At 42.0% G+C, this 25398-nt stretch overlaps 1 protein-coding gene and 1 pseudogene across 1 annotated transcript in view; both read left to right on the top strand.

Moving 5' to 3' along the window:
• Positions 1-25398, top strand: part of CNTNAP5 (contactin associated protein family member 5) — an 857380-nt gene that overhangs the window by 460415 nt on the left and 371567 nt on the right. Inside the window, exon 8 of the mRNA XM_059053215.2 lies at positions 17861-18125. Coding sequence (XP_058909198.2) covers positions 17861-18125 — 265 coding nt within the window. The remainder of the gene's footprint in view (positions 1-17860; positions 18126-25398) is intronic.
• LOC131751507 (UBX domain-containing protein 2A pseudogene) lies at positions 21189-21986 on the top strand (annotated as a pseudogene).

Genomic DNA, 25398 nt, shown 5'->3' with positions numbered 1-25398 from the left:
CTTGCAGGGTCTGATTATCAGTGAGGAAGAACGTTTCTCTTTTCAACACTGGAGCATCTTCTGAAGAGAGGCTGATCCTCTCCGTACCTAATGACCTTCACAGATAATTAAAAGATCCTAGTACCATCTCACTGTTAGCTGCCTAGAGATAGAAAATTAGAAGATGATCTTTGGGATGCCTCCCTCTGCTGATGGTTTCTATTTCCCTGGATCTGGCGGAAGTGGCATGGCCTGATTAGAAAGAGCACCATGTGAGTCAGAAGAAGTAGCTTCCCCATGGCCAACTGGGTCACTAGGTAGCTGGGTAAACTTCACAATTAACTTATTCTCCCTGGTGCTGTCTACAACTGGGACACATCCTCTAGATAATCTCTAACATACCTTTCAACTCAAAGGCTTCATTAGAATGAATTATTTAAAATCTCTCTATCACTGTATTAGTTTGAAATGGCTGCTGTGACAAAATATCACAGATTGGGTGGCATGGACTAAACAATAGAAATTCTTAAACAACAGTTCTTAAACTGCTTAAACAACAGTTCCAGAGGCTAGAAATCTGAGATATCAAGGTGTTGTCAGGCTTGGTTTCTCCTGAGGCCTTTCTCCTTGGCTTCACCCAAGGCCTTTCTCCTTGGCTTGCAGGTGGCCATCTTCTGGCTCTGTCCTTACATGGTCTTTCCCCTATGGGTACGCATAGCTGATGTCTCTCTGTGTGTCTAAATTTTTTCATCTTATACAGGCACCAGTCAGATTGGTTTGGGGCTTACCTGAATGACCTGATTTTAACTTAATCACTTCTTTAATAACCCTATCCCCAAACACAGTCCCATTCTGAGGTACAGGGGTTAGGGCTTCAATATAGGAATTCTGGGGAAATGCCATTCAGCCCAAACCAATCACTTAAGATTTTATTATCTGGAGGCCACTTTAAGTGCTTGCCGACTATTATGAAAACCCCTCCAAACCCCGCCATACAAAACAAAAACACCGGGCCTGCAGCCTCATGAAGTAGTTAGGGACCCTGACCCCTCTTACTCTGTGGCTTTCATCCTGAGGGTCCCAATAGGCTTCTGGAACTGAGGTATCATAGCTGCATACAAAGCTGCAGAAACGAGGAAGACAGGGAGATAAAAGGAACATCGCTGCCAGCTGGATCGGCTCCCACTCAATGCTCCCGCCATGACTGGCCTAATGGGCCACACTTAGACACCTGGCCACACATACCTGCAGAAGCAAAGAAATGTAGTCACCTGGTTGAGCACATTATTGCCTCAAATAAATTATAGAGTTCTACTACCCAGAAGGGCAGAGAATGGGGAGATTTTGAGTATATAACTAGAAATCTCTACCAAAATCTCTTTGAACAATATATGGGTGTCCTCATGTAAGAAGTGGTACAATTTCTATTTTAGTGTCCAGTTTGGAAAGCACAATTCAACCATCACCATTATAATGATGCTCTAGAGTTGAATTGTCCAATATGGTACCTTGTGTGTGGCTAGGGGTATTTGAAATGTGGCTAGACCAGATAGAGATGTACTGTAACGACAATGATTTTAATATCAGGTTTAAATAATATTTGTATGTATTGACTTAGATAACCCAATATTCAAATTTAAATTAAGTTCATCTCTTTCATTTTACTTTTTTAAATAAAGTACCAGAAAATTTTTAATTGCATATGTGGCTCCCATGATATTTCTGTTGGACAGTGTTGATCTAGTGTATGTTCACCCCAAATATAAGTATTCTAATGGCAGCCTTTTTTGAAAAAACTACTTTTATTTGGAAAAAAATTTTAATGTTTATTAGAGATTAACAGCAGTAATCAGAATTAGAACTGTTTTTTTCCCATTTTATAAGTCATTATTAGTGAAATTGAGAAGCTGACTTTTGTAATATACTCATTATTGAGCAGGAAATTTGCTTAGTTTTACAGGCCAGTTAGTGGTACTTGCCCTTCATGCACACTTGCTACTTTTCCAATCTGTACCCAAGAATCAAGAAGCCCATATTATGTTTTCAGAGCTAAGAACATTTGTTCCTCCCTAAAGTACATTTAATATAAAAAAGCACCGTACACATGCATGTAGAGTGGAAAGATGTTTTGTATGAGGGCTAAGTAAAGCCATTTGGAGAAGTAAGTTTACTCAAAAGGAAAATGTGTACACACACACACACACACACACACACACACACACACACACACACACCACCTTCCTTATTATAATGATTTGTTACCTATTAAAAAAGATACATGCACCGCAATAGCCAAGACAGGGAAACAACATAAATGTCCATTGACAGATGAATGGATAAAGAAGATACGGTCTATCTATCTATCTATCTATCTATCTATCTATCTATCTATCTTATATCTATATATACATATGCACACAACAGAACATTACTCAACCATAAAAAGAATGAAATAATAAAATAATGCCATTTGCTGCTATATGGATGGACCTAGATATTATACTAAGTGAAGTTAAGTCAGAAAGAGGAAGACAAATACCATATGATATCACTTACATGTGGAATCTAAAATATGATACAAGTGAACTTATCTACGAAGGAGAAACAGACTGAGAACAAACTTGTAGTTGCTGAGGGGGAGGGGAGGTGGGGAAGGGGGAAGGGATGGATTGGGAGTTTGGGATTAGCAGATGCAAACTATTATATATAGAGTGGATAAACAACAAGGTCCTATGGGAATGATATTCAATATCCTGTAATAAACCAAAATGGAAAAGAAAAAAAAAAATGACTTGTTACCTTTGCCTCCTTGAGTGTAATAGACACAGGACAAAAACTTGCAGTAGCAGGGACAAGCAATTCTGAAATTAATCAGAAATGGAAACCATTTGAAAAATAATAGTCATTGGGTTTCATATCCAGCTGCTTCTAACCCTACTTGGATTAACTGCTGTTATTTCTTTCTTTCAATAATCCATGCAAATGCCCTTGATAGCAGTTCTTATCCTGAATAGGGTTGTCTTGAAAGCTTTCAAATAAAATAATATTTAGAAATTACATCTCTAAAATTTATATGACAAAATTGTACTTCATTTTAAGTAAATTGGAAATAGAGAAAAATTTAACTATGTAAATCAAAATCAACATGATTCCATCACTGAGAGAGCCACTATTTAGCAAATTAATCTCTGTTCTATAGTTACTTACATAGGTATATTTTATGTGATTCATATGTGTAAATTTGTATTCTGTTCATTTCATTTGGTGTTGTATTATAAGTGACTTTCATGTTTACCATAAACATTGTTATTAGTGGCAGCAAAATAATGTGTCAAATGGATATACCATAATTTACTTAACTATTCCTTTAATTTTAGATCCAGGTTTGTATTATTATAAATAATGGTGCTTAGTGTATAAATCTCAGTCCAATTTCAGGTTATTTCCTAAAAATAGATTTCTAGAAGTGAAAGTAAAGTGTCAAAAAGGATTATTCCTATTCCTAAGCTTCTTGATTCATATTTCCAAATAGCTTTGCACAATATTTAGAAACAGAAATGAGAGTGTTCAGAATAGAGTTATGGCTTTATCTTGTGCCTGAAAACGAAGAGGTTATCAGTTGAACCATGGGTCTATTTTTCATTCCCTTCTGCTCCCCCATTCCCAAGGATTTCCTCTGGGTTTCGCCTCTAGTTGAAAATCACCACTGTTTGGCAAAGCCAGAAACTCAGGTGGGGATATTCACCTTTGACACATAGGACATAAACACAAAACACAGGACCAGGAACAGAGACACACACAGGCAGAGAGGCAAGACTGGATCCACAGCCAAGGAGCTGAAGCAAGGAGGTAGTGGGCTTAGGACGGCAAAAGAGTCAAGGCAAGAGTCTCTGAGGATGAAGGCCGTATGGGGCTCTCAGTGGGTCCCTGTTTACTGGTGCCTGCAGACAGCCAGCTCGTGGGAGGTCAGGGGAGAGCGCCATGCGGGGAACCACCTGCCAGCCTGCCCATGCCCTTTGGTCGGAATGGGGCATTCTTTCGGATACCAAGCAGGACCCTGTGAGGATCCTGGGCACAAAAGCCTTTCGAAAGGGTCTCCCGTTTCTTGATTACAGGAAATAGGTTTCATTCAGCCTCCATGACCTTCCTTGAGTTCCAAAGGGCAGGTTCAAACAGTTGCTAACCAGGGAAGGGAGGGGATGCAGAGACAAGGGAGGGGTAGCCAAGAAACAATAGTGCAGCCTTGGGGCAGGGTCCTGGTTCCCCCTCAAGGGATACACACAACAATATCTTTGAGCTCTTTTACAGATACTAACCACCCCCCACCACCACCACCCCCCCGCCCGCCAGGTGGGAGAAATGAACTGTGTGTTGCCCACAAGCACATAGACCCCAGACCAGTTGGAACCAGAAGTTTGATGATGCCAACTCCCGATGTCCTCACCACCAGCCAATCAGCATCTCCACAAGCTGATCATGCCCTGCTCCTTGAACCATTATTATAAAGCTCCGCAATACCCCCTTCAGGTTGGAACGCACAGTTTTGAGGGCATTAGCCTGCTGTGACCCCCTTGCCTGGCAGAGCAAGAAAGCTATTCTTTTCCACTTCACCCAAAACTCTGTCTCTGAGATTTAATTCAGTGTCAGGGTACAGAAGCCAGATTCGACACCACTTCCAATATTAAAAATGCTTCTTTCTTGGGTGTCCCTTACATGAAACCACAAGGAACATGATCTTCATCCTTGAAGGCCTCCTTTAGCAGAAAGAAAACATTGCCTGTGTTTACTGTTGCCATGCCCATCTTCCCAGTGCTGTCCTCTGTTTTCTTTCCTTCTGCGTCAATTCAGCCCCCATCCTCACTCCTTCCTATTTCTCCTCCCAAGCTCAGATGAAAAGGGACTTCATAAAGCCCTGCTACATGCTGACCCTCCGGCCTTCATTCTAATACAATTCAGGCTCCAGGTGGGCAAGGCCTGAGCCTGCCTGTCTCCTGGGCTGTGTCCTTGTCACTGGGAGCAAGCCTGGATCATTTGAGTGGCTTAATAAATATCTGTTGAACAAACAAACAAAATGAAGGAATCTGTCTTCCCCCAAATGTGGAAAAGAGCCTTCATTGGGTCCCCTGCTCCCCTGAGGTGTGAATCACAAAGATAGCTTTAGCTCCCAGGGCTGCCTTCCCCTACATTTGCTGAGAGCACGACAGTCAGTCCTGGTAGTTTTCAGACAAATCGAATGAGAAATGGTTGTATTCATTTGGAAAATCAAGAACTGGCTTTGAAATCTTTCCCCACAAATTAGATTGACTCAAGACCGTTTCCCCCCAGCTCATAAATGCTTGATTGGCTTTGCTTGATGCCTTGTGATGGAAACGCAGCCTTGCATTGTTAGCTCTATTTTTTACTCACCAGGGTGCTGTGATGTCTGGATTATGATTAAAAACAAAACAAACACACACAGTGAAAATGCTTGGTAAATAACAGCTCAGCACAGTAAATGTTAGAAGTGCTTTAGGAAACTCTAAAACCATCAGGGGAAGCAGAACTTCAAGCTAGGTCTGCTGTATTCCCTTGAGGTCTTAAAAATTGATGTTCTGATACAGTAGGTCAGCCATACCGGACTTATCATCTCTTTTCAGGACCCCAGGAAGGGATGAGCTGGGACTTGGCTGTGACAACATTTGAGGAGTCCCAGTGAGAGCAGACTGGCCACTTACCCTACACCTCCCTTGCTCACCCATGTATTCCTTGCTCTAGCTTCTACCTTAGTCCCCAGACTCAATTCAGACTCATCCTACTTTGGGCCCAGGTCTATTCCTAACCTACCTCCACCTGTGACCTCAGGTCTTTTTCAACACGCAAAGAATGGTCCACTCTTTATTTTATTTTATATTTTTTAAAAATTTATTTTGTTGAAGTATAGTTGATTTCCAATGTTGTGTTAATTTCTGGTGTACAGCAAAGTGATTCAGTTATACATGTATATAATAGTTTGCATCTGCTAATCCCAAACTCCCAGTCCATCCCTTCTCCAACTCCCTCCCTCTTGGCAACCACAGGTCTGTGAGTCTGTTTCTGTTTCGTAGATAAATTCATTTGTGTCCTATTTTAGATTCCACATATAAGTGATATCAGATGGTATTTGTCTTTCTCTTTCTTACTTCACTTAGTGTGATAATCTCTAGGTCCATCCATGTCATTGCAAATGGCGCTGTTTCGTAGAATGTCTACTCTTTAAATCCCTTTTATTTTTCTTTCTCTTTTTCTGTGTGGGCAGATGGGGAGTTCTCAGATGAGAGACAGCTGGGTGCCCTGGATGTCAGAGGACCGGGGTCCCAGATCTGGCAGCTCAATTTCTGGTTTGTGTCACTCTTCCTGCTAATGCCAATCTTCACTGCCACCCCACCCCACATCACAGGCACAGTGAGGGGGTGGGCTCTTCCCTTTTAGGGGAGTGAACTGCAACTGTGCTTGCGTGTACCTGGAGTCTGTAAGCTGCCAGGAGGCACAGGGCTCTGTGGCAGTTTCCCCTCACCCTCTTAGGGAGCCAATCAGACTGTCTGCCAAAGTCCAAGACCATAGCATCCCAAATGCATCAATTCCATTGCACATCCTGGTGGCCAGTAGGTCCTCAGGGCTTGGCTCCTGTCTTATCTCTGTCCTCCTCTTCCCAGGGCACTCAAGCCCAGAGCAGGATCTTACTGCTCAGCTGGTGAGCAGTGTTTGCTGGGTGAAATAAAGTACCAGGAGAAGAGAGTCAGGAAGTGATGGCAAATGACCTGATTGAGAATGAGTTAGAGGCCAGTGACATTGCCTTCTCCTTACATGCATTTTATCTATAACTACTGTATTTTCAGATTATAATTTAAAGCAGAGCAGAGGATAACTTTCTGGTGCCTTCTGCAAAAGACCTAACTGGCTTGAATCACTATCCCAGGCAGTAGTAGGTGTCTTTGTAGTGAAGTGAGTCCAGAAGGAACGCACTTGCCAAACCAAGATAACTAGACAAAGATGGCACCTATCTTCTCTGGTCAAAGTTTGACTGGGGGAAAATGCCCACCAATGAGAAATACCTGTTAGCAATTCATCAGTGATTGGCCTCTTTATCTAGAACCTATGGTCTATGCAGCCAATACAAGATCAGCAAGTAAGTAACAGTTTTGAAAGAGAGTGGATTCTTGCCATAGAGATAAGGCAAAAGCAAAGCCCAAGTAGAAATTTAGGCACAGTTAGCTTTTGCTGTTAAGGTCTAAAATTTGCCATGTACATCCATGGCCTCAGCTGAAATAAGCAGAGGGTTATGTTCAATCCTAAAGCTGTGAAATAGGCACGAATTCAGTCATTTGTTAATGTCTTTCTTCTCAGTCTTATTAGTTCCTTGTTTTAGCCTAGTCAATTTTGGCATTTTTGTCTTTACACAGTCTGAGACCTGGCTAAAATACCAGGTGTCCAATGAACAAGTGGTGATAGATTCCATGTTTAGGAATCTTTGACAAACACAGAGATCATTAGATCGCTGTGTAATACATTTCTATCTGCTCCATCTACCATATACCCACATTTAGACCATGACGATCTTTCCCCCATTGTAAGCAGAACAGCATCTTCTAAAGTTGGTCCCTCTGTACAAATGATAAGCCCTGTCTGTGACAGTTTATCTGATCCATTCTGTAGTCATGTAACACAGACTTAAGTGGTACTAAGTTCTCTCTGTCGGATCCTCCTCACCCATGAGGCACGAGGAACCCACAGTAATTATGCTATTACTCTAAGATCTTCTTTTGGATGAGTTCCCCCACCATGGAGGAAAGATTTTAGTGGGATGCCTTTTACTGGATTTCAGTCAGCATTTGACAGACTTCTGATCTGGTGGCAGAATGACCTGGATACATTTGGAAGGAGGCTGCAGCTGAGAACCTGTGTTTTCTCTCATTGTTTTCCTCTGATTTTCCTTGCACTGCCCTTGGACCAGCACCCAGCTGCGTGGCTTACATATAATTTCTCCCATTTTATTATCTCCAAGAAAGTTTCAACCACCTTAATTCCCGATACAGTTCTGCATTAACCTAGCATTCTCTTTGTATTTTAGGATGCTGTTTGTGTAGAGCATCCTTTCTTGCAGGGGCAGGAGGAGGAATAGTCAATCAGGTAGCTGTTATACCCTGGTAAACATTTTTTAAAAAAATTGTGCTTCTCTTTTAAAAATATGGACCAGTATCATCTTCTGCTTACTTGCTTTTATATATATATATATATATATATATATAAAATAATTATCTATGGAGACTCTTGCTGTATTCCCTGAAGTTAAAAAGGAATTGGTAGGGAAAAGTCTAAAAGTCTTAGGCTTCCTTTCTTATGCTTTGAACCATTATTTTAAAAACATCTTGAAAAGCAAATACTTTGTTACACTTCTCACTCCAACATTGGAAATGACTCTATTGATGCCTATCCCCCCTCCTAAGAGAAGATAGATGATAAGAATATGGGTTTTCAGTCTCAGGCACCCAAAGAATGAGGGCCCTTGTGGGAATCTTTGAACGGCCCAGTCCACCAGCATTGGGTTACAAAAGAGGAAACTAAGACTCTTGAGGTCACTGGCCTCAGGTCACCCAAAAAAGTGGCACATCAGGAAAAAAAAAAAACGAGTCAAGAACAATGCTAGACACAATGCCCATGTTCTCATTTGATCCTAAATCAACACTCTACCATGATTCTCGCAGCTATAGTAGCAAAAAGTAAGGAATCAGAGAGACCATATGGTTTTCCTGGTAAATATTCATGATAAGAATCCAGTTCTGCCTAAATTGGACAATTTCACTTTCTTCTCAGAATTCAAAGCCAGATGTTCTCTACCCAACTACAGATGGATTTTTATGAAAAGCCTATGCAAGTAGTAAAGAGTAGCTAATTATTACGAGGCAGTCTAAGAGATATGATAAGTGTATGGTAACACTTGTATGGATATGTGAATAAATGGTCTAGGGACACAAACCATTGGGACCTGGTGAAGAAGGCAGCCACCTTGGGGTTGGGGAGGGTCTGAAAAGGCCCCAGGAATGGGCCAGGAGGAAGGAGGGAAGGGGTGTGAGGGTGGGTGCAGAGGCCCAAAGAGGTCACTCCTGGTGGAGGGAGAAAGGCAGGAAGTATATTGAGGGGACTGGTTGCCATAGTAACCACACACATGGATTGGATGAATGAGCTTAAGAACTTGCATTTGCTGTCAGTGTCTTCACACAGGAGTGGGAGGGGCCACTGGTCAAGGCAGGTGATGGTCAACCTACAGTGCAGGGCCATCCCTGCTCTGTGCTATTTGAGGTCCCTAGGCAAGAAGAGGAGAGTGGAAGCCCCTCAACCCTGCACAGCACCTACTATCAATTTTACCTGCAGACTATCTGTTTGCTGTTCTCCCTCCCTCACCATTCTAGGTAGAGCCCTCCACAAACCCTTAAGTGCCCAAAGTATGGCCCTTGAGCATCCTTTCTTGCATGCAGTGCATACTCTATTCCATACCTACAGCCCCCTGAGGGATGCATCTCAAGCACAATATGACCCTACTGCCTAATCTATACATCAGTTCTCTCTTCACCCCTTTCCATTCTGTTTTGTCCATAGGATCAAGTTCTAGTACCTTGACATGGTCTAAAGTCTTAATGATTGCATCCCTTCCTGCCCTTCCCACTGGATCTTGCCTGCTATTATGCTGGCTTCTGAACTGCCATCAGCTGACCTTCTGGCAGGTCCTTGTATATACCGCCCACCTTCCTGTCTCTGACCTTAGAAAATGCTTTCCCTCTCTACTTGGATAAAACTTCTGCTCACTTTCCGATTAGTTACACCTGCTCTCCTGTAAAATCTCAGTTCCAGTGTCACTTCCCTAAGGAAGCCTTTTGTGACCCTCCAGATTAGAAGAGGCTTCCTTTATGTGAGACCTCATGTACTGTTTCTTCACAGCAATTAATAGTGTGGAGGTTTTTCTCTGCCCTCCAAAGGAAGGGCCTGCTTGGGGAGGATGAATCAATGAAAAGGGCTCGCCTCCTCCCAATGACACAAACATGCTTCTTGTGTTTTAAAGTCCTGACCATTCTTAGGAGTCCATCAAGCTTCATGAATCAGATAGGGGACAGTACAGCTCTTGTGGTTAATGGTACAAAACAAAGTGTTTTTCCATAGAAATGGACAGTCTTTCTAAGATGGTCTACGAACAGATCTTAGAGTTTCAACCTTATGTGCTCCATCCATAGAAATCAAACTCTTTTGTCTGAGAAAAGAGGTAGGATGGGAACTTCTGTGTTTTGAGGGTTGCAAAGGAAAGGCCATGGTGGACCCCAGAGAAGGAAAGTGGACATGGTTTGGGGGACCCTGAGGGACAGATGGGCCCGTCACTTCTGGATACCTTATCTTTTGGAGAAGAATGAGCATGTATGAGCACGAAAGCACTGGGCTCTAAGAACTGCCATTTGGGGGACAAAGAGAGGCCCCCACTTATAGGTACCAGCGACATGTGGCTCAGTGGGGCCATTGTCCCATGGAGGGTCACCATCCAACCAGGGCCTGGTGGTGGTGTCAGGCCAGGCACATCAGACACCAAGGATTTAGACTCTTCAGTGTAGAGTGACCTCCTTTGGGGACAGTGAAAGACCCTGTAGATCTTGTAATATATTCGGGGAAAGAGAGACCATGGCAGCGATACTGACTTTCTTGCAGTCTCACCTGTAGGATCAGGGCTGGTTGATTTACCTTGAAGATTTGACCACCATGGTGCATCCCTATGTCATGGGATACTTTGCATCAGTTAGTCAAAAATGTACATTTAATGACTATAGACTGAAAAGGAACAGGATCCCATTTACGCGTGTAACTTATAAAGCCCTGTGCTTAGTGCATTGTTTTACAGTGTTGGAGAAATCTTGAATGCACGTTGAAATCCCTACTGAATTAAAGCTACAGTAGGTTGGAGAGTCTGAGGCATGGAGTGTCCTTCATGGGGATGGGATGAAAGTTGAATTAATGGATTAAGTTGGTATGTGGGGTAGAATACAGTCTGTTGACTTTTTGCTGCTCTCTGTTTTGACACCTTTCTCAAGTACATTGTCTTCTCTCTCTTTTTTTAACAATTTTGTCTTCTTTAAAACTGAAGTATAGTTGATTTACAATGTTGTGTTAGTTTCAGGTGTACAGACACACACACGCACACACACACATATATATATATTCCAGATTCTTTTCCCTTATAGGTTATTACAAGATACTGAGTATAGTTCCCTGTGTTATACAGTAAGTCCTTATTGATTATCTATTTTATATATAGTAGTATGTATATGTTAATCCCAAACTCCTAATTTATCCTTCTCCCACCCTTTCCTCTTTGATAGCTGTAAGTTTGTGTTCTATGTCTGTGGGTTTACTTCTGTTTTGTAAATAAGTTCATTTGTGTCTTTTATTTTAGATTCCACAAGTAAGTGGTATCCTATGGTATTTGTCTTTCTCTGACTTACTTCACTTAGTATGATAATCTCTAGATCCATCCATGTTGCTGCAAATGGCATTATTTCATTCATTTTAAGGCTTGAGTAATAGTGTCTTCTTGCATGCTCTTTCTAAATCATTGCTGGGGACTCCCTCAAATGCTGTCTTGAGAAGGATTCTGGAGTCATAAATGGCATTATTGAAAATGATTCAATAGTCCATGTTGATTTCAAAAGTACTACTTTTTCATTTAGCTAATTTCTCCTTTCTCTCCATTGTGGTGAGTGGGGCTGAGTATCAATGCCTCTTGACACTTTGGCATTTCTGCCAGCAACCAGCGCAGCTGAGATGGATGTGGAACGGGGCAGGGGGTGCTGCACAGCAGTGTGACAAACAGCTCAGCCAGGAACACTCACATTTGTCAGGAGATCGGGTGTAGAAGGCGTTTCCCATCTATTCCCATCTCTCTCTCCTACTTGCCCTTGGACCTACCGTTGGAGAACAGTGCAGGGAAGTGCGCTAAAAACAGGGAAGTTTTGGACAGCTCAGGCAGCTGCATGGACACAAGGACAACAGAGGACAGCATGAGGGAAATGTGGGAGACGGAGTGGACAGAACGGCCTGCAGTGATGTGGAGACACTGTCGAAAGACAATGCATTTCCAAGTTCTCCTGCTCCCTGTTGAACAAAGCATTGATCCCCACACCTGGCCTTACCTTAACCAGTGAGAATCCCTGAGGCATTTATTTGAAGTTCTTGCCACCAGAATCTTGCTGGGGACCTTGAGTGTCCCCTGAGTGCCTCTCAAGGGCTTCTGGGTTCCCTGGCCTATTTCAAAGGTACTGGGGCCCATTTGATTTTCAGTGGAATGCAGGGGACAATCTCAGTTCCTCTAGACCCCCGCTGTCCTGAGGACCACCCTCCATGAAAATGGCTTGGGTGGAGCTAAATATTGGACTTTTTAAAGGGTTTTTTAAAATTGAAAAATAGCTGATTTCCAATATTGTGTTAGTTTCTGGTATACAGCAAAGCGATTCAGTTATACATATATATTATTTTTCATATTCTTTTCATTATGGTTTTTTACAGGATATTGAATATAGTTCCCTGTGCTATACAGTAGGACTTTGTTGCTTATCCATTCTGTATATACTAGTTTGCATCTGCTAACCCCAAACTCCCAATCCATCCGTCCCCTGCACCCCCTCCCCCTTGGCACGCACAAGTCCGTTCTCTGTGTCTGTGAGTCTTATACACTGGATTTTAAATCAATGCAGGAAGGCATTTTACAAAGTCCTAGGCTTCTACCTTCAGCCTTGTCACGTTTCCCCCTTCTACACAGCTTCAAACTTTGGGTACTGCTTTGTTGTGGCATATTGTTACCAGAGGAGGTGACACTGACCTCAGGAAAAGTAAAGGGGAAGAAGAGTTACTGCTACTCCCAAGTTCCCTGTGGGAGCATTTGTGATTTTGCTTTGTTTAAAAGACAGCCTTGCCTCGGTTAATCTGCCATCAGTGGGGATATTTCATCTTGAAAGGATATCAACCAGAAATCCAAAAATGCAGATTAAGAGGCAGTGGGGCATGGAGGAGAGAGAGCCAGGAGCTTGCTCTGGGCTGGGGGAAGGTGGTGGTGGAGAAGGAGGAGGAGAGGGACCAGCAGGAGGCAGTGGCGGCATCCTCTCTGGGGTGATGGTGCAGGTGCAGGTGCTTGGAGCTGGTGCGGAGCTGCCTGGCTGAGGGGTGCTTGGTCCGGGGTCTGCAGCACTGCCGATCCTCTCCCAGGGGCACGGGGTGGGTGGGAAAATGCTGAGCAGGTTGATAAGTGGCAGCAGCAGGGGCCTGGAGCACGAGTACAGCTGCACCGTGTGCATCTGCTGGACGACAGTGAGTACACCTGCGCCATCCAGGGAGACTCAAGATGGCAGAAGAGTAGGTGGACGTGGAGTTCATCTCTCTGCACGGATGCATCAGGAATACATCTATAGATGCAACAATTCTCACAGAACACCAGCCGGAAGCTAGCAGAAGACCTTGGACACTGGAAAGGACTGTAAAGATCCTGGCATAACTGAGATGAACGACTTGCAGGGTCTTGATCCCTCGGCCAGAAGTCGGGCCTGAGGCTCTGAAGTGGGAGCACCAAGTCCAGGATGCTGAACCACTAGAGAATTCCCAGCCCCAAGGAAGATTAATCACCAAGAGCTCTCAGGGAGGCCTCTATCTGAATCCAAGACCCAGCTCCACCCAACTGCCAGCGGCTCCCAGTGTTGGACCCCTCACACCAAACAACAAACAAGACAGGAACACAAACCCACACATCAGCACACAGACTACCTAAAGTCATACTAAGCTCACAGACACCCCAAAACACACGACTTGACAAGGCCCTGCCCTTCAGAGGGAAAAGACTCAGCTTCACCCACCAGAATGCAGATACCATTCTCTCCCATCAGGAAGCCTACACAAGACACTGGACAGCACCAGGGACTGAGAACAGAAGAAAGAGGCACAACTATGACCCTGCAGCCTAGGGAAAGGAGACCTCAAATCCTGTAAATTAGACAAAATGAGAAGACAGAGAAATATCCTACAGGCAAAGGAGCAAGATAAAAACCCACAAGACCAAACAAATGAAGAGGAAACAGGCAAACTACCTGAAAAATGCAGAGTAGTGATAGTAAAGATGATCCAAAATCTTGGAAATAGGATAGAGAAATATTTCACAAGGACCTAGAAGAACTAAAAAGCAAACAAACAGTGATGAACAACACAATAACTGAAATTAAAAATACTCTAGAAGGAATCAATAGCAGAATAACTGAGGCAGAAGACCAGTAAGTGAGCTGGAAGATAGAATGGTGGAAATAACTTAACGCATAGCAGGATAAAGACAAAAGAATGAAAAGAATGTAGGACAGTCTCAGAGACCCCTGGGACAACATTAAGCGCACCAACATTCGAATTGTAGGCTCCCAGAAGAAGAAGAAAAAAAGAAAGGGTCTGAGAAAATATTTGAAGGGATAATAGTTGAAAACTTATGCAACATGGGACAGGAAATAGTCAATCAAGTCCAGGAAGTGCAGAGAGTCCCATACAGGATAAATCCAAGAAGAAACATGCAGAGGCACATATTAATCAAACTACCAAAAATTAAACACAAAGAAAAAATATTAAAAGCAGCAAAGGAAAAGCAACAAATAACATATAAGGGAATCCCCATAAGGTTAACAGCTGATCTTTCAGCAGAAACTCTGCAGACCAGAAGGGAGAGGTAAGATATATTTAAAGTGAAGAAAGCGAGAAACCTACAACCAAGATTACTCTACCCAGTAAGGATCTCATTCAGATTCAACAGAGAAATCAAAAGCTTTACAGACAAGCAAAAAGTTAAGAGAATTCAGCACCATCAAACCAGCTTTACAGCAAATGCTAAGGGAACTTCTCTAAGCAGGAAACACAAGAGAAGGAAAAGACTTACAAAAACAAACCCAAAACAATCAAGAAAATGGTAATAGCCACATACATATCATTAATTACCTTAAATGTAAATGGATTAAATGCCTCAACCAAAAGACACAGACTGGCTAAATGGGGACAAAAAGAAGACCTGTGTATATGCTGTCTACAAGAGACCCACTTCAGACCTAAGGATACATACAGACTGAAAGTGAGAGGATGGAAAAAGATATTCTATGCAAATGGAAGTCAAAAGAAAGCTGGAATAGCAATACTCATATCAGAAAAAATAGACTTTAAAATAAAGACTGTTACAAGATACAAGGAACGACACTATATAATGATCAAGGGATCAATCCAAGAAGAAGATGTAAGAATTGTAAATATCTATGCACCAAACATAGGGGCACCTCAATACATAAGGCTAATGCTAACAGCCATAAAAGGGGAAATCAACAGTAACAAAATAATAGTAGGTGAATTTAACACCCCACTTACACCAATGGACAGATCATCCAAACAGAATATAAATAAGGAAACACAAGCTTTAAATGACACATTAGACCAGATGGACTTAATTGATATTTATAGGACAGTCCATCCAAAAACAATAGAATACTCTTTCTTCTCGAGTGCACGCAGAACATTCTCCAGGATAGATCACATCTTGGGTCACAAATCAAGCCTCAGTCAATTTAAGAAAATTGAAATCATATCAAGCATCTTTTCCAGCCACAACACTGTGAGACTAGATATCAATTACAAAAAAGCAGATTAAAACAGCAATGGGATATCAAAAGCAAGCTGGTAAATTTTTTTTTTTTAACAGTTGTACCCAGTACAGAGAAGGAAGTTCTCAGAGATGGCTGCCAAAAGCCTCCATGTCAGAAAAACGTAGGTTTGTCCCCCATTGTCACTGCTAAGGAGGACTCTGGCTTTTGTCGAATCACTTAGCTTCTCCAAACCCAATTTGTGCATTTTTTAAATGAATGCAGTGTCATTGTGTAGAATACATGAGATACGCATGTTAGCCTAATGCCAGATGCAGTATAAACTGTGGGCAATTTCTTGATGGATATCAAGGGCCTTCCCCTTTGACACATTAATTAACTTCTGGGGATCTAGCCTAAAGAGAAGAACACATCTAAACAGCTACAAAAAATGATCAATGCAAGAATATGCTCATAGCGGTGTGCTTGATGAGTACATCATTAGAAATGTACTATTGGGAGAAGTTTGTTTGGAAACTGCTATTTGTTTTCAGAAACGCAGGATTATCACTAACAAATATATTTGGGACCTAAGGATGTTTTTTCAGGATTATGAGGCTGTACAACCTGAAGGATTAATCTGTTCTAGGATTAGGAGCTGTCCTAGGTATCTAACCCCACTAACTGGCCACTTTAGTGCAAAGTTGAATTCAGGCAGCCAGGCAAGCCAGGGCATTCCTCTTTCAGAAATCCTTGTCTTTTTTTTTTTTTTTTTTTTTTTTGCAGAAGTGGCACTGGCTATGGAAATAGGTGGAGCTTAGCCTCTTTCATTGGCATTGAGAGTTTTACAGGGAACAAGGTGTGTCTATGAATAGAACAGACTGTTTGCCAAGGGGGAAGGGGAGTGGAGAGGGATGGATTGGGAGTTTGGGATTAGCAGATGCAAACTAGTATATATAGACTGCATAAACAACAAGGACCTACTGTATAGCACAGGGAGCTATATTCACTTTCCTGTAATAAAACATAATGGAAAAGAACATGAAAAAAATATATATATATACACAACTGAATCACTTTGTTGTACAGTAGAAATTATCACAACATTGTAAATCAACTATAATTCAATAAAATAGTTAAAAAAATGTGTCTATGACTACTTAGAGGAAAATACTGCATTACACTTACCTGAATAAGCTCACTGCATTGTTGTAGAGGTTGGCTATAAAAATTCCAAATATCTTTCATATTGTAACACCTATTCATAATCTAGAAGGTATTCCAGGCTTTCTCCTTATTCATCTAGTAAAAGTGACTCCAGTGCATGGCTCAGCTGGACACATATATACATTTGTTTATTTTCCTGTAACTTCCTCAGATAAACTCGGACCCTTTTTCCCTCACTTATGCAAAGGATAATCTTCTTCCACTTCTTCCTGGTTCTAGTCTACACACACGTAATACTGCCCACCTCTGGTCCTCTCATGCATCCCCACCCCCACCCCCCACCCCCGACTCCCCATGTTTCTAAAAATACTCTTAATACATTAAAAATCTGGCCAGTGGTCACTTTACTGCTTCTAACTTTGAATGATAATTTTGGCAAGAATAAACTTACCTCCTTCATGGTCCATGGCCCTCTCTGTCCCACTTCAAGTTCAGAAACGACTCATTCCCCAGGGATGCCATTTTGCTAAATTTTCCAAGCCTTTGCAAACACCGTGTCATCTGCTGAGAAGGCTGATGGGGCAGTCACTCTTGTCTTTCCTCATTTCCTCCCAGGAAAGCATCACCTCCCTTGTGAAACCTTTGCTTCTTTAGCTATTTCCTCTACCAGACTGCCCTGAGAACATTCCACATTGTAACAAAGTTTTCTCATGTGTAGCTCTTTGAAAGGTATCCCAGTGCTTGGCACTTAGTTGACCTGCAGTATAGCATTATTCAATGAATGAATGTAATTAGTTTTATCTCTGGATCCCTGGAAACTTCTGATGCTTCCCATCCCCCCACACACCCTGGGTCTTGGATGACCCTCTTTGCAGATAGCACCATGATCCAGAAAAAAGAATGGAAAGCAATCTTGTGGGTGTATCTGAACAAAGCTGACATATTTTTCCCTTTAAGATTTGCTGCTGTATGGGAAATGATCCTGAAATTAAGGTCAGCTCCAGGTGGTTGTTTATATCAGCTGTCAGATTGCAGAATAAACAATGGCTCTTATATATTTAATTTTTATTGTTTTCCAGGGCAATGTCACTTTTTCCTGCTCCGAACCGCAAATTGTTCCCATCACGTTTGTCAACTCGAGCAGCAGTTATTTGCTGCTGCCTGGCACCCCCCAAATCGATGGGCTCTCGGTGAGTTTCCAGTTTCGAACATGGAACAAGGATGGTCTGCTTCTGTCCACGATGCTCTCTGAGGGCTCAGGGACCCTGCTGCTGAGCCTGGAGGATGGAACCCTGAGACTTGTGATTCAGAAAATGACAGAACGTGCAGCTGAAATTCTTACAGGTACTGTCCGCTAAAAACTTCTATGTCAGTTTCTTGTTCAGCCAATTCGATACATGTTTGAGAATCTGACCAAAACATACAGACTCCAGCTCCCAGGGATGCGAGATGACCAGTCTTCACAAATTTACTCTTAAGTCTGAAGAGCCAACATTTTTTTTCTTTTATTCTTCTTTTTTAAATTTTGTATTGGAGTAGAGTTGATTGACAATGTTGTGTTAGTTTCAGGTGTACAGCAAAGTGATTCAGTTATACATAGACATGTATCTCTTCTTTTTCAGATTCTTTTCCCATCTAGGTGATTACAGAGTATTGAGTATACTTCCCTGTGCTATACTGTAGGTCCTTGTTGTTCATCTATTTTATATATAGTCATATGTATCTGTTAATCCCAACCTCCTAATTTATTCCTCCCCCCATCTTTCCCCTTTGGTAGCCATAAGTTTGTTTTCCAAGTCTGTGAGTCTATTTCTGTTTTGTAAATAAGTTCATTTGTATCATTTTTTAGTTCAATATATAAGTGATATCATATGATATTTGTCTTTCTCTGTCTGACTTACTTCACTTAATATGATAAACTCTAGGTCCAATCATGTTGCTGCAAATGGCAATGTTTCATTCTTTTTTATGGTTGAGTAATATTCCATTGTGTGTGTGTGTGTGTGTGTGTGTGTGTGTGTGTGTGTGTGTGTGTGTGTGTGTATGTATATATATACCACATCTTCGTTATCCATTCATCTGTCAGTGGGCATTTAGGTGGCTTCCATGTCTTGGCTATTGTAAACAGTGCTGCAATGAACATTGGGGTGCATGTGTCTTTTTGAATTACAGTTTTCTCTGGATATATGCCCAGTAGTGGGATTACTGGATCATACAGTAGCTCTATTTTTAGTTTTTAAGGAACCTCCATACTGTTCTACATAGTGGCTCCACCAATTTACATTCCCACCAACAGTGTAGGAGGATTCCCTTTTCTCCACACCCTCCCCAGCATTTATTATTTGTAGACTTTTTGATGATGGCCATTCTGACCAGTGTGAGGTGATACCTTATGGTAGTTTTGATTTGCATTTCTCTAATAATTAGCGATGTTGAACATCTTTTCATAAAAGTTTTTAAAATGGTTCTCAAAAAGCTGAAGATTGGAAAGCACTTCCTTTTATAGCAATAGAGTATAGGTCCTAATGTATAGCAATGTGGAATAGTTGTATGAATAACATCCTGACTCTTCTATCTGCCATTCCTTCAACATGGAGCCATGGAATTTTCTCCCTCCTTCTCTACTTGTTATCTTACTGATGTCCCCTGTCCTTCCGGAAGCAGTGTGTTCAGTTAGTGACAAGTACTTACTGAGGTCAGACCACCTGCAGGCATTGGACTGGGGGCTAAGGCAGGCTGCTAGGTCAACAAATCCTCTGAGAAGCCTTCCTGGCTCTACAGCCTGAATCAAACCCCCTCCTCTGTGCACCCTGGGCCAATATCCATCCTGGATTATAGGACATTGAATCATTTATTTAATTTAAATGTCTTTCTTCCCCCACTGGACTGTGAGTTTTGTTATGCAAATAAATTAGAGGAAATTGAGTTAAGTGGTAAAGGACGTGACTTAATAGTCAAGATCAGGTCAGGCTATGGGAGAGCCTCAGATGTCAATGGGTGAACAAGAAAGCCCATTGAACCTGTTACCGAACCAAACTTGGGTCCGCTCACCCATGTGCATTAAAGCCAATCTACTGACACTGAATTGTGGTGAAGGAAAGTACAGATTTTATTTCAGGGCACCAAGCAAGGAGAAGGGGCAGCTCATGCTCAAAAGTCCTGAACTCCCCAATGGCTTTCAGGTAAGGGGTTTTAAAGGCAGTGTGAGGGAGGGAGCTGCAGGGTGTGTGATCAGCTCGTTCACAGTTCTCAGATTGGTTGGCATCAAGGTGAAGTTTCAAGCATCATCATCAACCTGGTTTCAACCAGTCTAGGGTCTATGATGTTGTGGTCGGCATTTTTTATCTGGTGGGGGTCAGCTTCCTGTTAAAAAAAAAAAAAACACCTTTGGAATATGTGTCAGGCCTGTATCTTTATCTTTCAGGGAACTGGGAGTTTGGTGATTCTGCCATGGGGCTGATTTATAGTCTAAATTGTTACCAGTTTCCCAGACCAACAGCTATTCTTTATTTCTTCATCTTCACATTCCTAATCATTAACTATTTTTTTATCCTAATTATTAACTCTTGAGCAGCCTTTTGAGACTCAGCATAGGCCTGGGAGACTAAAGCAAAAGCCTGTTACTTCAAAGGAAGGGACACAGGGTCTTGTATACAGTTTCAAACCGCTGAAAATAACAGAAGGGCCTGGGTCTGTGAGTCAGAGAGGCAGGTTCCAAAGGCGCCTTTTCCCCTTGCTAGTTAGTCTGGGGCCCTAGATGAACTTCTTAACTTTGTCTCCCATGTAAGTGAGAGTGCATTTGTTATCTACAGCTGCGTAACAAATTATACCAACATGTATTAGTTGAAAACCACATGTGTTATGTCTGATTTTCTAAGAGTCAGGAATCCAGGAGCCCTTTGGGCGATTCTGGCTGCAGTCAAATTGTTGGCAGGGGCGACAGTCTTCTCAAGGTTCAGCCGGTTCTAACTCTGCTTCCAGGCTAACTCGTGTGGCTGTGGGCAGACCTCAGAAGATCCAAACTTATCCACACGCCCTCTCCAGAAGGCTGCCTCATTGATAGGGCAGGACTCTTACCCCAGAGTGAATGACCCTGGAGAGAGTGAGAAAGAACCCGCAGGACAAAAGCCACAGTCTTTGTATATCTCACCCCATCCTTTTCATCATATTCTATTCATTAGAAAAAAGTGAATAAGTCTAGCCCTTGCTCAAGTCAAAGGGATTATACAAGAGTTCAGATATTAGGAGTCAGAGCCAGCCTCAGCACGTGCTCGGTGCCGGCAGCAGTAACCAAGGGAGACGGGCAGGGTCCCAGCAGCATGGCCGCCGAGCTTGAGAGGGTCTGGGGGCAGCAGTGCTCCCAGTCTGAGGGGCTCCAGCCCAGCGGCCACACCAGGAGGAAGGCAAAAGAGAATGAAAGAAGCAGATAATCATGAACGTATAAAGGAAGAACGGGTTTGTGAAACAGGATCTGACCACCAACCTCTTAGTGATAATCAGCAAACAAATTGTGACTATTTTGTTGACAGCCTTTTTGAGTAAACTCAGAAGGTTGGTGTCAAATGTTTGTCTGCCACTGAGCAAAAGAAACTGGTAGGTGTGAGTACAAAATTATGGAAAAGTGGATTCACAGTGATGATTTCAGAAGTTATTTTGATGGTGAAGCTCAGCAGTTTCTGATCTCCATCAAAAAAGGGGAATTACCTTTAGAATTACAGGGTTTTTGATAATGAGGAGGTTGATGTTAAAGTTGAAGATAAGAAAAATGAAGTATGTATGTCAACGAAGCCTGTGTTCCAGCCCTTCTCAGGACAGGGTCACAGACTGGGAAGTGCTACACCAAAAATGGTTTCTGAAGCAGAGTGTATTGAAGTTGAGAATAAAAATAAGTTGTCTACTGTCTCACTAAACAGTCTGGAACCCATCACAAATATACAGATCTGGTTAGCCAATGGGAAAAGGAGTGTCCAGAAATTTAACATTTCTCATAGGATAAGCCACGTCAAAGACTTCATCCAAAAACACCAAGGATCTCAAAGAAGTCCTCCCTTTTCCCTGGCAAGAGCTCTTCCTTTCCTCAAATTGCTAGACGAAACACTCACACTAGATATTAGGGGTCATGGATCATTGGGGGCCATCTTAGCGTCTACCTACAAAATGAGATTAAAAAAAATCCTCACATCACAAGACTGTGACGATGATTAAATATGAGATAGTGGATCTAAACCCTTTAGCACAGTGTTGAGAAGCTATTTAGCAAATTTCTTTTTCTTCCACACTGACTCAAGACCTCAGGCAAAAACAGACCTCAGTCCTTAGAGTCATAAAAGCTGAGTGAGTTTGTGCAGTCATGGGACTTTTATGAAGTTTCTAAGATCTCTAGTCATGGAGGTGAGTTAATCACTTAGAAACATAACATTTTTCATGTGCAGAGTTATAAAAGTTAAACCTCGATCCTCCTTATTTGAAGAAGAAAAATCGTGAGCAGGCGTTGGGCTGTTTCTCTCCAACTGGCGAGATGAGTACAGAGACTTGTAGGGCTCAGGTCAAAAATGCAGTTTTAATATAGTACAGGCCCCAGTGGCACTTTGCTCTAAAGCATTACCTGTATTATTAAGCATGTGTCAATCCATTAAAATGTGTTTATGACTGAGAGAGAGGCTGGTTGAAGCTGCCCCAATATCCAGCAAAGAGGGAGAAAAAAATCATGTTATTTTAGACCTGTCTCTCAAAAAGAATCAAACAAGTAAAAGAAAGATTTTAAAACATTCTGATGTCTGTCTCAGAAAACTCTTGCTTGCTTCTTTCTCCAAGAATTTCCTGAATTTTGGAAAATTCAGAAATTTTGGAATTTCTTTTATTTTTCTTTGAAATGGATCAAGGCTTTGTGTCTACTGGCATTGTTCTCCCTGGGGGAAAAAGACAGGTAAACAAACAAAAAAATCAGACTAACAAAAACAGTTTTCTCCTCCCGTACATCTCTGAAGAACCTTGTTTTCCAAGTTCTTGAGATTGTATTGGCTTTATAAGAGAAAAATCTCACATGAGAAATTAGAAAATAATAAACATTGCTCTAATAATTTTGAGGGCCACTGGGGCTACCCTTGACACATGGTACCTCATGGAAAATAAAAAATAGCACATTATTAATTGAACAGGGAATCCAGATATTTAAACATTTACTTGAGAGCAGTTCATGTGTTTCTAACGTCTTGGGTCTAAAAGAGAAGGTGACCCCTATGAGAAGGTCAGCACACGGATGCCTGGCACATTCACTCCTGTTACCAAAGCTTCATACAGTGTGCATAGGTTTGGAGGTGTGTGGTTATTTTGTGCAGTTTGCATTGGGTATCAGGAAGAGAAGTCCAAATGAAATCGTCCTCAAAATAGAGGACATCTGAATTTAGTTGTTCTAAGGGATGAAATTTCAGGGAGATGAAGGACAACGGTATAATCCCTCCCTTGTATTTTTCATTATTTTCTACTTCTGTCATTTTCTTTCTTGAAAGCCTTGTACATGTGGATATGAGGCAAAGTCAAGGGCATCATTTCACTGTAAGTGATATGACAGTAGAACCAACAATTACTGTGGATCTCATGCAGGTCAGGCATTATGCAAGGACCTTGTCATATAATACTACAGAAAAAAAAAAAAAAGAGCTCATGAAACCTATGAAGTGGTTCTTATTTTTTACCAACAGGCACAAGGGGAAATTGAGAGTCAGAAATTAAGCTTAAGTGACCAAGTAGGTGTTCAAGCTCAGGCCTTTCCTTTGCATCCCCAAGTCCATGGTCACCACAGTGTATCTTGCTGCCCCCCATATTTATTCATGATATGGTCAGGTGTTTATAAAGAATTCAAATGCAGAGAAACTCTGCTTTAGATGAAAGATGAAATGTACAGTAGGCTGTTAACAAAAGTAGCCTATGTAGTATCTAAAGTTGGGTTTTCCCAAAACATTTCACTTGGTGGTCCCATCAATAGACAGATTTGGGGGTTAAGTGGGGCTGACAAGGGATCGTGAATCCATTGTTTTTGTAGACTTTTACTCCACTTTAGATGACATTGCCTATATAGTGTTATAAAGTAAATTATGCATATCTATATATTAACATACACACATACACACACACACTAGTAGTCATTGAGTATATGTGACATACTTTTCTCGGACTTTTTTTTTTAACTGTTTATGTATTTATTTATTTACTTTTGGTTGCCTTGAGTCTTCATTGTGGTGCGCAGGCTTCTCATTGCGGTGGCTTCTGTTGTGGAGCATGGGCTCTAGGCACACGGGCTTCAGTAGTTGTGGCACGCAGGCTCGGTGCTTGTGCCTCGTGAGCTCTAGAGCGCAGGCTCAGTAGTTGTGACACACGGGCTTAGTTGCTCCGCGGCATGTGGAATCTTCCCGGACCAGGGCTTGAACCTGTGTCCCCTGCACTGGCAGGAGGATTCTTAACCCCGGTGCCACCAGGAAAGTCCCTCTCAGACCTTTTCATTTGTTTTTATTACTTATTTTTTTTTCAGACCCTTTTAAATGCTCAGTGCCGATTCCTTAGCAAGATTATCACGTAAGTACGAAGGGTACTAAGTGAAAGCCTAGATGCTTCCAAAGACTTTGCCATGCCTTGCACAGCTTTCCCCATATTCTCTTTACCTGCATACGTCCGACGCCACGTGGAAATCTGGGGGCTGCATGGGAACGGAGAGGAAACCTTCCAGGAGCCCTGCTTCTCCCATGTCCCCCTTCAGGGATCAGAACAGCCAACTGTGCAAATCTTAAATAAACAAAAAAACACCTGGATTTCCTCCTTTATGCATTTCACACTCTAGTTCCTCACCACTTCTCCCCAGGTTCCATGTGTCTTGGGGGCCACTTTCTCTCTCAGGGCCATACCTACCCCTGGAACGATTGATACCACGTTCTATTTTTGAGGAGCAAATGGCTTCCATTTTTAAAGACTCTTAAAAAGGTGCTTAGAATGTAGATTGTCATTGTCCAAACCAATCTGGATGACTAAGAAAACAGGAACTTGTGCAAAAGTAGAGACCACCTGGTTCATTTCTTTAGACAATCGAGGCAGAGTGATTTGAATTGCAAGTGAAACATTCAGTAACCAAAAAAAGCTGGCACCACTATAATTATTTTGCAAGTGCCCTGACATTTCAATGTTATTTTTATTTTGCTGATAATAAGAATGAGAATAGGAATGAGAATAGGAAGAAAGAAGTTTGGGTCCTTCAGTCCTGAAAATTTGAAGTCTGCTTTTTTTCTGCTGTAGTGCTTCTCTAAATATCAAGTTCTCACTGAAAAGCCAATGTGGGCAAAGACCTTGAACTCAGGCCTTAGCGTCCAGAACTCCAGCTTAGCTATGCTCTGCATCGATGCAGAATGTGAGTTTTATTCTGTTAGACCTCATTGTCCTTTGTAGCTAAAGGAGAGAGTTGGTCTAGAATTACTCAAGTCCCTTCTAAACCTTCATCTGAGTTCTTGAAGGAAAACGGGAGGTCAACCATGTCCCTTATTTTCTTTAAAGAAATCATTAACCCCAGAGTCTTCTTTCGAAATCGGGGCCCAAGTGGCCTAAATTAGGTGTATTCAGCAGGGCCAAGCCC

Source organism: Kogia breviceps, chromosome 2 (genome assembly GCF_026419965.1).
Source record: "Kogia breviceps isolate mKogBre1 chromosome 2, mKogBre1 haplotype 1, whole genome shotgun sequence".
Lineage (NCBI taxonomy): Eukaryota > Metazoa > Chordata > Mammalia > Artiodactyla > Physeteridae > Kogia > Kogia breviceps.
The sequence above is the reverse complement of the archived record's forward strand: the minus strand, read 5'-3'. Positions and strand labels throughout refer to the sequence as shown.